General features: G+C 45.1%; 1 protein-coding gene across 1 annotated transcript; it reads right to left on the bottom strand.

Moving 5' to 3' along the window:
- Positions 1 to 3094: 3094 nt before the first annotated feature.
- Positions 3095 to 7605, bottom strand: LOC124668398 (protein HESO1-like). The gene is made up of 8 exons (XM_047205546.1): positions 7449 to 7605; positions 6555 to 6716; positions 5968 to 6146; positions 5788 to 5883; positions 5626 to 5695; positions 5416 to 5546; positions 4402 to 4512; positions 3095 to 4300 (listed from the first exon to the last, which is right to left on the bottom strand). The coding sequence occupies exons 1-8, from the start codon at positions 7597 to 7599 to the stop codon at positions 3224 to 3226; spliced, it is 1977 nt and encodes a 658-aa protein (XP_047061502.1). The 5' UTR covers positions 7600 to 7605; the 3' UTR covers positions 3095 to 3223.
- Positions 7606 to 16104: the final 8499 nt, after the last annotated feature.

The following is a 16104-nucleotide window of genomic DNA, read 5'->3' as shown; positions in this document are numbered from 1 at the left end:
AAGCATCCATCCGGTGCAGGTGATTAACATGATCTCATGGTCGACGGATTAGGTTACTATATATCTTTAAAGCTTGTACCAAAACGAACTAAATGACTTGATCATATGCTACGCTTACTATGGATGTGTGTCCATCACATCATTCACCTAATGATATGATATTGTTATTAATAACATCCAATGTTCATGATCATGAAACTATGATCATATATTAATCAACAAGCTAGTTTAACAAGAGGCTTACTAGGGACTCTTTTATGTTTACAAAACACACAAGTATTAATGTTTCCGGTTAATAAAGTTATAGCATGGGATGCAATTATTTATCATAAACACAAAGATATAACAATAACCATTTTATTATTGCCTCTTGGAAATATCTCCAACAAGGTGTTTGCACAAAGTAGATGAAGATGTTGATGTGATGTCCTTCTTGCAACTATGGAGCGAGAATATGTTCTAGCAGTTGATGTGGGGATTAACCACACTGCAACCAAATTGATGTAGCTTCTTGCAACTCCCTGGCAACGGCGCCAGAAAATTGTTCTTGATGGCAACGATCTGTGTGTACCAATTCGTTGGGACTCCAAGTGCAGAGTGTTGTAGAAAACATATTTCCCCAAAAGGGTGACTCCAGGGTTTATATCGAACTCTCGGGGAATTGGCTTAGAAGCTGAATTCTTCATTCTCCTCTTCTAGCAACCTGCAAAATAAAGTTCTTCCATGTGTCCCCAACTTCACCGTGTGGTTGTCAAGCACAAGGTTTCGTATTAGTAATAGGAAATACAAGTAAGAAATAAAATAAAATAAAGTAAACAACTTAAGTAAACTAAATAAAAACAAGTAAAGGCTAAGGATATTTGAGTTCGGTGTATATGTATGTAGAGATAATATTTTTGTTATTTTCGGATTAAATAACAGTAGAAAATATAATGCAAGGTAAATGTATTGGAAATGTGTTTCTAGTGATCAATAATGGATCGGGGTTCTTGCGTTCACTTGTCTACTGTCTTTTTAAGTCGTAGTGGACACTACAATTCATTAATGGCATAATATTGGTGGAACTTTAATGTGTGTTTGATAAACATTCATATGGGCATTACGTTCTAACATAGAAATGATGCAACACATCCTTCTTATACTCCTCAAGAAAGGAAAAACTCCAAGCAATCTTGAATTAAGAAACAACATAGTATAGCCTTAAGCAATATGACATAATGTTTGAGTATCAAATATGCTACCTTCAACAAACAAGATTATCACAATGTCACATGATGAATAGACCACATGTATTCACTTTATCCCTGCCGAGACAGCAAAAGAAAGGTAAATACCGTAGTAGATCATAAATTTGGTGTCACTATTCAATCACCACCGCCATGCTACTCCATCTAATACACACTTATCCCCACACATGTTCTTGCATACAAGTTGGATCAGAACAAGCACTTAAGAACGGAGTACATGATATGCATCTATCAGTACATCTTACACATAATAGATTCCAATATCATATATCAGTATCCTAGAATAAAGATTCACCACATAGAATTTATATATATGACCATAATCATGTTGGGCAGCTCATATGGTACTATTATCTATGAATAACACGAGAGAGATAGAGATCAAGCTACTCGCACAAACCCATAGTCCAGAGGTGGACTACTCCCTCTTCATAATAGATGTTGGAGAAGGTGGAGATTCCTCCGGCGGTATCTCTAGTGAAGTTTCCCCCTCCAATCTTCGCTAGTTTTGGCTCTGTTTTGGTGTTTCTCTGTTTCCTCCGCGCTCTCCTCGAGGAAGCCCCACATCAACGTATCATGCCTATCCTATCTAACAATAACAAATAAAATGCTAAATTGGGGCTAATCCGTGTTCAAAGCCTCCTAAAGTGTGATATTTTGGTAGAAATTTCACTAAATGGGGTAATATGTATCACAAGTATGCACAACTATAGGGTAAAAAGTGGAATTTACTCAAAAATTAATATCATTAGATTCACATTCAAAAGCCCTCCTTTGGTATTAATTAATACTTCCTCCGTCCAAAAAAAAACTGCTCAACTTTATCTAGATACAACGGTATATATTATAGTTTAATTATAGATACATCCATATCTAGAAAAGGCTGAGCAAAAAATTTTTGGAAAGAGGGAGTATAGCTTATGGTGAAAGTTAAAATTTGGACAGTCAAAATACATCTTACACCGTCAAACAGATGGAGCGGAAAACTTTGCATTGGAAGTTTAGAAGTGGAAAAAATGAAGTAGTACTACTTTCTCGTGACAGAGACTTTTGGCTCCTAGGCCTGCTGTTTTAAGAAAATAGAAAAATCACACTTATGTGTTTCAAAAATATTAGAAAAAAAATCATGGTGTATCCAATAAATTTTCCCATAAACGTGCCAAATTTAAATTTAAATACAAAATATTTTAGGTTACACAAAAATGACAAGTATGCATATTTCAAATCTCCAAATTTCAACAGATTTTGTTTTTTTTGTGTAGCCTAAAATATAAAGAATTTTATATTAGAATTTTACGCGCTTGTAGGTTACATCATTTACTATGTACAAATTTATTTTTTAGGATTTTTTGAAACAAATATGTATGACTTTCCATTTTTTTTTAGTGTGACGGTCAGCTGTGTAAACCACACCTCTGGCCCATGCAGTAAGCCGGGTAAGGGAGATAATGTTTCGAGGAAAAAAATTGACCGCTAATTTAATCGAAATATACAATACATGCCATAAAATTTATATCATTGGATTCATATGTAAAAGAAATTTCTAATAATATTATTTTTATGGCATACATCTCATATTTTGTTGATAAAATTAGTGATTTTTTCTCAAAATACATAATATCCTAATAAATTGGTATGAAGTATGATGAGACTTCACATGATCCTGGTGATCACATCAAAGCTCAGCAAATGAAGGCAACAACATTCTAATCGTCGTCAGTGGAAGTGGGGAACGCATGGTTTGCCATTCCACCAACGAAACATTCTTTGGGTCGACATTTAATCTACACATGATATTAAGTGCATGTGGCATCATTCTAATGACAATCGTAAACTGAACGGAAGCTGAAGGAAAGAAATGCTGTCCGGCAAAACCATCTTAAATAGCATGACATGCATAAGTGACTTGAAACCAATACACTTTGTCAGGCCAATGGATACAACAAATTGCGCTACCATGGGACAAATAATTTCGGTCAGGAATGGCGCTTGCTGCCTCCTTGCCATTCTGTACGGCTTGAGGAGGCTTGAGATCGCAAGTCCCGTGCCGGTCCCTTGAGCCCTCCAGCAACAGGCTCGTGCCTCGAACTTGTAGTCAGACCATTCCTATTGTTCCAGTTAGTGTGACGGTCAGCTGTGTATTGTCTCGTTCCCTGGTTCTGGTATACTCCTGTACCTTCAGTATACATTGGCTGATTGTGATATCCATTATGGTATAGTTCCGGTGTATGAACCAGCGGATGACTCTGATATCCATTAGGGTATGATCCAGGTGTTTGAGCCCCGTTCATATAACCCTGCGGTTGATAATACTGGTATTGTCCTGGTGTTTGGGCCCCGTTTGTATGAGCCTGTGATCCACTCGGATACCAGTATGACCCTGCTGCTTGGTGCCCTGGGGTATACCCCTGTTGATAGTTATTATGATTCTGGTATGGTACCCCTGAATGGGCATATGCATTGTGCGCCTGTGGATAGCTCTGATTCTGGTGTAGTCTTGTTTGGTGCCCCGGAGTATAGGCCGATGGGCGGTAATGATTTTGGTATTGCCCAGGCTGTCTTGGTGACTGGTGATAGTGCCCTGCAGTATTAGTACGAAACTGAGGAGGATCATGGTTTCGGTACTGTCCTGGCGTTTGGCGCCCTGTAGTATTATCAGTGCTTACTTGAGGAGGATCATGGTTTCGGTACTGTCCTGGCATTTGGCGCCCTGTAGTATCAGTGGACACCTGAGTAGGATTATGGACTGGTCCGCTTCCTGTAAATCCTCTGGCTCCCTGGTGATTTTTTTTACCAGATATCTTAGCTCCCACCTGCCTCTTAGGTCCCGGAGTCCTTCGTGGGGTGCTTGTATAAGGCTTAGCTATGACTGTTCCCCCAAGTTTAGAGCAAACAGCAGGAGTGCACAACATTGCTAATAAGCCGTCTCGGTCAAAATGCTCGAGGGAAGCAAACTTCAGATTAGCTTCCTTCAAGGCACTAGCAATTAGGAGGAGGCCTTGTATACCAACTGCTCTAGCGGCATTGTCAGGCCTCTCAACTGGATCTTCGACCTAAATAAGAATAACAAGCAGATGGAATGTCAGTACGCAGGCTAACAATTTCAATTATATCAGCCACAATAGCCGCAAAATGCACGAAAAATGGGTCTTACAAACAAGCTGTGGGATTTCTTCATCCGCCGATTTGGACTGTCCTCGATTTTCTCAATCTTACCCGTGTAAGTAGATATCACATCACTTGAAAGGGCATCGATAAAACAAAACTGCAAACAACATAAGATCACCAATTAAGCTTGTTCCTTCAGTTAAGAATGAGGTGAATTGCTGAAATGCCTTTTGGTACTAGAATGGCCATGCCCTTCTGGTATCAGGTCATCCATGCCAAATTCCAGCGCATATACATGTCCAACAGAGGGTCAATTGCAGATATAGAATTTAAACGTACTTTCAATGAAAAAAATTAATATAACAACATGAACTGATCTATGAGACCGTGAAATGAGCATATCTGGCAAACTGCAAAGAAAATAATTCGCTTTATTGGAAAAGTACCACCACTGAAAGATCCTATCAATTACTCCCGCAGTCCCATAACATAAGATTTTATTACAACCAATATACTCCTCTATTGGTTATAATAACATCTTATACTACAGAACGAAAGGAGTAGTCATAGTATTCAATACAGCAAAACGAAAGGTGCAGTGCCAAAGTCGATTGGTTAAATTTTGAAAAACATGGTTATAATAACATCTTATCTTATACTATGGAACGAAAGGAGTAGTCACAGTATTCAATACAGCAAAACGAAAGGTGCAGTGCCAAACTCGATTGGTTAAAATTTGAAAAACATGAGCCATATCAACCCTTCTTTGTCGCATGTTTTCTCGCTTGTCTCTCATTCTTGAACTCATGAGCCCAGCTCAAACATAAACAAGGTGTTCACCCCCTATGTTGAGTTTATAGCGATTGAGAGTTTAAGAAAGGTGAGGCATGGCCTAAAAGTATCAGAAAACCAAATTGTCATTACGCAGGTAAAGCGAAAAATTCCTACGGACAAAGTAGAAGCTTTTACAAAGATGTGAACTAGTACCAATGATATACGGTAATGATTGTAAGAGTGAACGTTCACTTAGTGAAGATAGTGGGGGCAAAATCCCAGTTACCTTGTTAAAAAAGGTCGCAAGGAGATGGCAAAGAGAGCTTTCGTTTCTTTGTTCCTTGTTCTGGCTTTGAAATTTTGCTATATTTGCAGCACAAACCTCATCAAGATGTTCCTCGTCGTAAAGCGTCATGTCTACATGTGACTGAAATGAATAAATTGCCAGGCACTGATACGCTAGACAGCCATCAGAGAAAATCTAAGTTAACTAAACCTGCAAAATCCTCTGTGATATTTCCTTCGTAAATGTCCTTCAAAGGTGGTAGAATTGCCGGCTGACACGTCTTGAAATTACGCGTGGGAGATACGAAGATTAATAAAAGTGAAACCATAGATGAAAATAACAGGGAATAACTTCCAAAGTAAGAAACAATACCTGAAAATGGAAGAGAACAAGTAAGCAAAGCGAATAAGAGTTCAGGGTTCCAGATTTTGGATCATTGATGTTTTGAGCTTTTGCCCACTCCTTGATCTGCAAGTAAACAAGAAGATGAGCCTTGGGCTTACCATAGAAACATGGCAGCAAAAAACGATAATAACTTAGTTAAGGGTTTACCAATAAAACCATATCACCAAAGCGCTCATCTAAAGTACTGACCCAGTAGAAGATTCTGGATTTAATTCGACCAGGGTAGTTATCAACGGATAAGTCGCAGGAAATACCAAAGCGGTTGCTTACATACTGAAGAACTGGGACTCTTGCCTGAGGAATGAATTCCATAGTTCTAGCAACATCTGATTAGAATAAAAGCAACACAATAAAATTTATGACGTATTTAATGGGTACAGAGTGCTAAAACGATTATATATGGACAAAAGACAAAAGGTATTGCGGTGGATTAAGTAACTGTGAGACAAGAATAAATTCTTGAACAATCCCTGATCAAACTAGAGGTTACCAAGGAACCATGCATAGCACTAAATAGTCAAGCAAAATATAGTTACAATGATGCTCCCTCTCACATGATATTGCATTCCTTGATGCACAGAAACATATCATGACTATTTTACTACACAAGCTATGAGTATGGCACATCGATGCTATAAACTATAATCATTTCAGGTTAATGCAATTTCCTGGATATAATACCAGGTGACGAATGACGTATGCTCATCTAATTGTGGAACAGATAAAAAAGGTACCTCCTTTTTGCAAAGCTTTCCTTAGTTGTCTCAAGATAGTTTGCTTCTGTTTCTTGGTTCTAGGAAGTTTTGAGCCATTCATGAGCTGAACTGATAAATCCAAATCTCCTGATTTTGAGTATAGATTTGATAGAAATGATCCAAAAGGTTTGACGGCAGCACCTGTTAAGGAAATTCAGAAAAGCAGGTAAAGCAACATTGAAACTGCACCATGAAAAACTTCTCTGGCCTTCCGGTTGTCATTATAGAAGACAAGACATAAATTTCTCCTGAAGTAAAGATCACTTATATTCTAGGAAGATAAATCACATATTGTCATCACAATTTTTTCCAGTGCTAGGTAGCTGCTGTGCAGTGTGATTAAGAGATAAAAAACTGTAATACAGATAGATCACTAATTAAACAGTGGCAGCCTCACGGACTTGTCAATGAATTGCCATTGCCAAGACCGTCGCTAACCCAACAAGACCAAACAGTATACAGTGAGTAAAATTTCAAATTCTTATGACTTCTTATTTACTCATGTTTTCATATAACTACTATCCAAATGAAGTGCATTCGCAGTTTGATCGTAGCTTCTCTCTTAGTCTTCGCAATTCTGAAACACAAACTACTCTGAGACTCTTTATGAATACAGTACACTTTATGGCCAATTATTGGGGATATATTTAACTTGCGTAAATATTGTATGGGATAACAAACTCTGTGTTTCAGAAATCTATATATGAAATGTCCATTACACTGTTTTTCAGAAATCTATATAAAAAGTCCATGTTACAGCATGCACAAATTAACAGAGTGCAGACCATGCATGCAAATTTCACTGTCAATATTATCAGAATTTTTTTACAAACAATGAAAAAGGCTCCCATGATAGCTAGAGGAGAACGTTACCACTCAACACAGGAGCTGATTGGATGGAAACTTCCAGCTCCTGAATTGCAGATTGCCGTTTGTTTCGATCATCCTCCTCTGGTTTAATTAGAGAGAGGATGTCTTTAGTACACTTCTCCAGCACATCGTTGTCAGGGGCTTGTTCAATCATGCTGAAATACTGATGCCAAGAAGAAATATGTCATCAAGCTAGCAAAGAAAATAAGTTATATCATATGGGTATCGACTAGCGTTGCTAAACACTAGAAATTGAACGTAACCAGTGAGCATCTAAAATTTGTATGCAAAAGATACAAGTAGAGTGATTTCCCAGGTTTTCTTTGGTAAAAAATTCTTGGAACGGAATGTAGTAGCCATGTTATGTTTTCTTTGAAGTATAACCAGCTTTTGAGCAGGCTACCCTAGATGCTCGGAGAGAACCAAACATATCTTTACTGTCCTAAAAGTGCAAAACTTTATGGAGGCTACAGACAATAACATGGAATTCCCATAGTGAGAAAACGGTAAATCCAACAGCAGCTCTACAGACTTTAGCATAATCGGTTTGACACTCTCCTCAGTCGGCTTGGGAACCTATGCCACTGACATGTGGGTCTAGGATCCAGATGCAGGTGAGACACACGGGGTGAAATACCCTAAAATTCAGCTCGGGGTGCTACTCTGAAAAAAAACCCTACGGAGTAACATAACAGAGTAATGAATGACATAATGTAATCCACAGAAAAAAGTAGGCCTTCTTCCCATGCCATGAGTTGTTGCCACCTAGGAGGCGTATTTTCTCAATAATGCAGCATATGCATCTGCCATGAGCCCATGACCATCCAACGGAAAGGTGAAACTCAAGTACAACTTTGGCAATTCACAAACAGCATCAATTTGCTACTCCTACTGTTAGAGTACGTAATGGGCTTGGGCTGGCGCTATAGCCCATTAGTATTAGGGTTAATTAGAGATAAGAGTAGCTTGCTTAGGGGTCAAGTAAACCTCTCTATATAAGGAGAGGAGATGTATCAATCTAATCAAGCAAGAATTAAGAAGGAAATCCCTTTCCTCTTGCCACCGGCCGTGGGCAAGGCCCCCGGCCGGCCCTCTCGCGCCATCCCTCTAGCAGCACCATAACACTTGGTATCAGCTTTCCCGGGTTCGATCATGTCCAGCCCTCCACCGAGTTCTTCCCACCCGCCGCCGCCGCACTCCGACGTCCCCGCCGTTCTCTCCCTGGTGGAGATCACCGCAGCCCTCCGCGATCTCGCCACCGCGGTCCAAGAGATCCACCTCTACTTGGACGGCCCCTACGGGCCGCCGCCGGCCGCGCCACCAGCCGCCACCACCGGGCCGATGCTCCTGCCGTGGCAGCCGCCGCATCTGGCGATCTCCACCGTGGTCGCCGCCACCACTCCGCCCTGGTTACCGTGGCCGTCCCAGCCCCTCGCGGGCCCCGTCGCGGCCGTGGCCTCGCTGCAGCAGCCGGCGCTGCCGCCGCCCTCGTTCCCGTGGCCGTCCCAGCCCCTCGCGGGCCCCGTCGCGGAGCCGGCCGCCTTCTTCCCCGCCGGGACGCTGCAGCAACAGCAGCAGCTGCCGCCGCCACCAACGCCGCCGCTGCAGCTGCTGTCCTCACCGACGCTGTCCCTGCTGTTCGGTGGGCAGCTGCAACAGCAGCAGCAGCTGCCGTCGCCACCAACACCGCAGCAGCGGCTGCTATCGCCACCGACGCCGTCCCTGCCTTTCGGCAGTGTGGGAGCGACCTTGGCCCCGGGCTCTACACCGACACCGCCCGGGATGCCCTTCCACCAGGTCCGTTTCCATCCGTCGCCGTCACCGCTTCCGGCTTGGATCGCTATCCGCCTCGTGTCGGCGGCGGTGAGGCTGCAGGCTGTTGCGCGCGGCCTCCTAGTGCGTCGGCATGTGCGGGAGATGCGTGATCTGCAACTGCAGCTCCTCCAAGTTGCGCTTCGTTGCGCAACGGACCTCGATCTCGTCCGCTTCGTCGGGGATCTTGGGCGTGCGGTTTCCCCCACGGGCGGCGGACATGCTGTTTTTCCCGCGGGCAGCGACCTCAAAGTCTGCGCCATCGATAGTCATCCGGCGGGGAGAAGGCATGGTGTCACCGACAGGAGCGCACCGCGTAGCACCACTGCATTCCGCCGCCGGCCGCCGCACGGGCTCCTTTTGCCCCGCTGGTTTCCATGGGATCCAGGTGGCTGTACTGGTGCACGTCCGATGGGCGGATGGTGTCCACTTTATGTTCGGGGGTCAACAATAAAGCGTCCCAGTCCATTTCAGGTTGAGAGTAATAAAACAAGCCGAGATGTAAAAGGCTCGTTTTTAGGTGTTAGGTTTGTGTTGCGTCGAGTCATGGTTTGTTTAGGTTGCAGCTCGAGGGACGAGCTGCGTGTCCGAGTGGGGTGTAGTGTTAGAGTACGTAATGGGCTTGGGCTGGCGCTATAGCCCATTAGTATTAGGGTTAATTAGAGATAAGGGTAGCTTGCTTAGGGGTCAAGTAAACCTCTCTATATAAGGAGAGGAGATGTATCAATCTAATCAAGCAAGAATTAAGAAGGAAATCTCTTCCCTCTTGCCACCGGCCGTGGGCAAGACCCCCGGCCGGCCCTCTCGTGCCATCCCTTTAGTAGCACCATAACACCTACCGCGGGAATTAGAGTAACAAGCAAAGTACCAATGTACCAAACCAAATGTAACCAGAGTGCATCCTAAGTTTCTATGTGAAAGATGCTCGTAAAACGATTGCCCGGGTTTTACTAGGAAATTTCTCAGAAGTGAAAGTATGAACCATGTTTTTGTTTGAAGTATAGCCAGCTCTTTTAGAGGACTGCCCCTAAATGCTGTGAGAGAACCAAACATATTTTTACTTGTCCTAAAAGCACAAAACTTTATGGAGACTACAAACAAAAACCTGGAATTTCCATAGTGAGAAAACGGTAGATTGAATGGCAGCTCTACAGAGTTTAGCATAACAGGGATTTTCAGTATGTGCGACTACTATCTCGGCCTGCTTGTGGAGGACGCATGTGGCCTAAGTGGAGTTGTGTGGTCCGTGGTGGGATTATTCTCACATGGCAATCTTAGATATGTGGGATTAGAGACTCCCGAGGAGTGTTGAAGTAGCTCGATTCCGCCGCGATTGGTACTCCTACCGCGGGCTTTAGAGCAGCAAGTGAAGTACCAATGCCTCAATGTATCAAACCTGGAGCATCATGCATCTTTTTAATCGTCAAGTACGCAGGGCACCTTAGCCATGGTCAATGAAAACCCAACATTCAACACACCCCTTATCCCAAAATCCAGGCCTGAGTTCGTACGGGGGCTAGCCGACGCGAAGCGGGAAGGGGGATTCAATTTAATTACCTGGAGAAAGAAAACAGCAGGCGGATCTGGGTTTCCGCGGGAGGGCGCAGTCGGCGGCCGCTACCTGGCGGCGGTGGCTTCTGCGTCGTCGGGAGAAGTCGAGGGGAGCAGGTCGTCGGGCTGGGCCGGGGTGGAGGAGGAGGAGGAGACTATTTGGCAGGGGAGGGCAAGCGGCCGCGCCGAGTTGGAACGGGAACGGGAGCGGTGACCTGGTCTGCTTCGGAGAAGCCGAGGCAACAGAGGCAGAACGACCCCGGAAACGAAGCTATGGTTGGATCGTGGTGGGCCTTCAGTAGTTATGGTAGTGCCTTGCTGACTCGATGGCGGGTCCTTTCCAGTTGGAAAAACGTACTCTCCGCTTTCCTAGTACTGCCCGCCGGGTCTTCATTGCAAAGGGCCACTTTTGCTTTTGGAGGGATCTTAGGGTCTGTTTGGTTCCCAGCCACACTTTTTCAGGCCTTAAATTCTCAATGCTGGTCATCGGGCCGGCCCGGCCCAGGAACGCACAGCGTTTGGCATGGCCCGATCAGGCCCATAAAACTGGCCCGGATGGTCACCATTAGATCTCGGTACTACTTTTCAGGAAAAAAGAGAACTATCATATATGCATGGTTAAAATGGTCATAGAGAAAAGTAAAATTATTCATACAAAGAAAAAAAATGCTCAGCATACAAAGTCGTGGCAGAAAATAGAAGGGAATGTCAGAAGGAAATGTTACTTACTGTAAACTAAAGGCTTGGTCAATCTCACTTCTTAGCAAGGTTTTGCTGAAGGTTACAAATGTCTTTTTAAGTTTTGTGAGAAAAAAAAAGGTAATGGTGCCTGGACTAGATTTTGAGAGGGTTTTTGGGTAGCAGATGGGCCTCTCATGGAGAACTTTTCTAGGTTGTAAAATTGCTCATATGTGGAGGAATTGCAAGCTTTATGTGTTGGTCTTAGGCTGGCAAAAGTAGAGGATAGCCTTAGATGAACACTAACTAAGTTTGGTTTTTCCCTATTAAGTCGATGTACTTGGCCTCCAAGTAAAGTGCTACACGAAAGATTATGTCTTGTGAGGATTCCAATAAAGCTAAGTTTCCATATGGTTACTAGTATTTTGACAAAGTATGTGTTGATCCATAGAGCCCGAAAGGGTGAGGTGACCAAATGTATGTTTGGTGATTGTGATCAGATGGTGGATCACTTTTTTTCCAATTTACTCTAGTTAAATACTTGTGGGGTGTTGTTAAATGTGTTTTTTTATTAAGTTCTGTTATAAAATTTCGAAGACAACAGGATGGATCTGAAAATTCCCTATTAGTTGTACGAGTGGTTGTCTTGGTTTGGAAAATATGGAAGGATATGAATGCAGTTTTTTTTATCCTATAATGTATCCAAATGATCCTTCCAGTGTTTCATGTAAGATTGTGTTCTAGGTTATTGCTCATTGGTCTTGCTTGCAAAGGACAAGTGAGACAGTGTTATCACCGGATTTTGGCCAAATCAGGATATGGGCCGTAAGTGAAGATGGGCTTAAAAGATATATGCACGGAGCATCTTTGAAGCGGCCTTGCGCGAAGAGTTTGGGCTTAATTGCCTATGTATCTGTAATATAGTAGATCGCATCGTAGTTTAGATTAAAAGATAGAGTTTGACCCGTGCACGGTTAGGTGCACGTCCAAATTAGAAAGTCCCTTGGACTATAAATATGTATCTAGGGTTATCGGAAAAGGAGGACAATCACGTTCACAACAAACACAAATCAGGCGCATCGCCACCCCTTCTTTCGAGGGTTTCTCCCGGGTAAGCACCATGCTGCCTAGATCGCATCTTGCGATCTTGGCAGCACAACATTTATTCGTTTACCTTGTGTTACTCGCACTGAAGCGTTGTTGATGGCGAGTAGCACTATTTATCGTAGATGTTTTGGGGCTTGCATAGATGCTTTTCTTACGCATATCTGCTTAGCTATGCCGTCCCTCAATATCTAGCTGCCCTTACACCTATCCAGGTGTAAGGGCAGCATCTTGCTTGTTCGTTACTTAGTAGATACGATCTGCTATAGTTGCTCCTTGTTCTTCAAGGATTAGTTTAATATCCGTATGGTTAGGCCTTGCAAACGGGTTGAACGATCCGGTAGTGTGTTAGGTATGGTTTGTTAGTCCTAAGAGGGATGTTCCGGGAATTAACTTAATGTTGGTTTTTAGGCCTCTTTTAGGGTTAGTTTTCCATTATCTTTCGTGTCTATTAGGCTCAACTACGTGTAGGATGTTCCGATCATACGGTGAAAACCCTAAACTGTCGTAGATTAGTTTAGCTTTGTTATGATCAAGCAGGATCCCCATGTCATTGAAAATCCAACATGAACCATGGGGCGATCGGCTCTTTGAGCCGATCCGCAGGGCAACCTGAGAGCCGATAGGGCTCGTATTTAATGTTTACGTGTCCGCCATGCGAGGAACTAATCGAAGCAATCCAACACCTTCCGGCCGGGTATAGGTCGGGTGGCACGCCTTGCAACCGCCAGGTCGTGTGCCGGAGCATTTGCGGGACGACGTCGAGGGACCAGGGCCCACTGCCGCCTTGGAAGCCTCCCGGCTCTTCGTGTTGCTTAACCACTGCTCGCCGGTGGGTTTTGGCAGGCAACACATTCTAGCACGCCCGGTGGGACATCGGGACAATCTTCCGCAGCAACCATGTCGTCATCTGCGTCTCAGGCGGCGGAACCAGTCAAGTATGAAGATCTGCCTCCTGAGCATAAGAAGAGATACGATGAACTCAAGGCAATCTTGGAAGCCGATCTCATCGGCGCTTTTGAGAAAACCCGTTCGCACGGGATCAAGTTCAAAGGGATCCAACCCGAAGGCGCGCTGGATGGACTAGATCTATCTCTCCCTTCGGACGAACGTACCAGAGCCCTGCGACAGGAAGTCAACTATGCCGTTGCTCACTCTCTTCATCGGCATGCTGAGAGCTTGGTGAACACTCTGGAGCGTGTCGCGCTCAATGTGGTGCAAGAAGTCACGAAGCACAAGTACTCTCCGTCAGGTCCTGCTCTAGGAACTCACCAAGGGGAGGTACCGCTCTACACAAGGCCACCACCGCAACACACGTTTGCGGCTCCACGGCAACAAGGTTCACCGGCGTACGTCGTCTACAAGGTTGGAGGTGATCCGGGCGACCACCAATTCTCGTATGAGCCGCCCAAGAAATTCCACATGGATACGTGTGCACCTACGTGCCGGACCGCAACAAGCTGGATGACCCAGGTTACGGCGGGAAGGACCGCCACGGCGAGGAGGAGGCGCCGGGAGCAGAAGCGGTTCGGGAGCAGATGCTTGAGAAACAGGCGTGGCTAACTAAATATGCCACCAATACAAGTCATAAACGATCAGCTTACGCAGCTCCTACGGTGGATGAGATCACCGCAATCATGAGAGACCAGTTCGGCATCCTGCCGAAGAAGAGAATGATCGGCTATTCCAAGCCGTATCCCAACGACTACGACCTGATCCCACTGCCACCTAAGTATCGGCTCCCTGACTTCACCAAATTTAGTGGATCAGAAGGAACCAGCTCGATCAAGCACGTGAGCCGATACTTGGCACAGTTGGGCATGGTCTCAGCTTCAGACGAGCTACGTGTGAGGCTCTTCTCGCAATCTCTTACGGGTCCAGCCTTTGGGTGGTACACCTCGTTGCTACCAGACTCGGTTCGGACGTGGAAGCAGCTGGAAGAGCAGTTCGATGTACAATACCATTCGGAAACTACGGAAGCTAGTCTTGCCGATCTGACCCAAGTTCGGCAGAGACGAGGAGAGACGGTATCTGAGTACATCCAGAGGTTCAGGACCGTCAGAAACCGATGTTATTCGGTTCGCCTAACTGAGAAGGAAGCAGTCGAGCTGGCGGTAGCGGGACTATCGGCGCCGCTTAGAGATGTGACCTTCCGAGGCGAGTACAATTCACCGGCGCACATGGTTCGGAAGTTGACAGCATATGAACAGCGCCATCCAGAATTGTACCAAGACAAGTACAAGCGCGTCGCCACGATCGAGACAGACGAAGATGAAGATTCTGCGAGGAGATCGGAGGTCGCCGTAGCTGAGTGGACCCGCAAGTGGGTGAAGCAACCAGGGCCTCGTGAGGGGGTTTGAATTCGATTTGAGCAAAACACTGCAGCAAATTTTTGATTTGCCGCTAAAAGGAGAAACAAACCTGAAGTTACCTCAAGGCCGCAAAATCCCCACGCCACAAGAGATGAATCGCAAGCTATACTGCAAATGGCATCACACGGCTCACCCATACCGCCGTCAACGCATCGCAGTCCCGCGCGCCGCATTCAGATGGCGATAGAACAAGGCCGATTACTTCTGGCCGCCTTGCCATGAGAGTTGACACGCAGCCGTTCTAAGTCAACATGGTCGATCTCGCCGCGTACAGACGGAGCCGTGCTTCTCGTTTGATATCAATATGGCGTGGCTTGCAGATCGCCATGGCGATGATAAGCCGTAGAGTAGTCGCTCTTGTGGCAAGGGGATAAGAAGGAGGCCGATCCACGCGACCGGCCCCGCATGATGACGTACTTCGTATTTGACCGAGGAAGAGTGTGATCAGCGTGCGGTACCAACGACCACTTTCCGCACCTCCTAACAAATATGAACAGCCAGCCGATTTACCGACGCCGCGCTTACGACGTAGATGATGACAAATATCGCTCGTCCGATGCACACAATGAAATACCGTCGATACGAAGGGTGTGCTTGAGCGGCCACGCCGCAGGGAGGTCAAGGGAGCAAGAGTGACGTGACAGACATTGAATTGTCCTTTCTTCAAACACCGCTGGGACTCGGTGAATGAGACGATTGCCTACAATCGAGAACTCGCCTGCACGTGCGAAGAGGAAGGAACAAATGAAGTTTCAAAGGTTCAAGCCGCTTTCCAGACCTCTCCCACCCGAACAAACGAGCTGAGTCATCCAAGATGAAGACTTTGAAGAGTCGAAGAAGAAGATAGATATCACCGACCAAGGTGGTGTCCCGATGGACTCAGCCACTCCCAAAGGCAGAAAGTGCAACGGCCTGGGAAACTCGGTGCAGCCAGCGCAAGATTCGTACACGTTGGAGGAAAGCACGGCCTGATCTCCACGGTGTGAAGATCTGGGCTATAAATACCTGGAGACAGAGGCTCGCCCACCAAAGAAAGTGTGGCGACCTGCTAGACGAAAGCCGATGCAGTACAGGCCGGGCCGATGCGAACATGGTGTTCGCTCTCCCGTCGCAGTTTTGTGCTCCAAAAGACGAGGAAGTAT

The sequence above is a fragment of the Lolium rigidum genome, chromosome 6 (genome assembly GCF_022539505.1).
Source record: "Lolium rigidum isolate FL_2022 chromosome 6, APGP_CSIRO_Lrig_0.1, whole genome shotgun sequence".
Classification (NCBI taxonomy): Eukaryota; Viridiplantae; Streptophyta; class Magnoliopsida; order Poales; family Poaceae; genus Lolium; species Lolium rigidum.
Note: the sequence above shows the minus strand (reverse complement) of the source record. Positions and strands in the feature narration are given on the sequence as shown.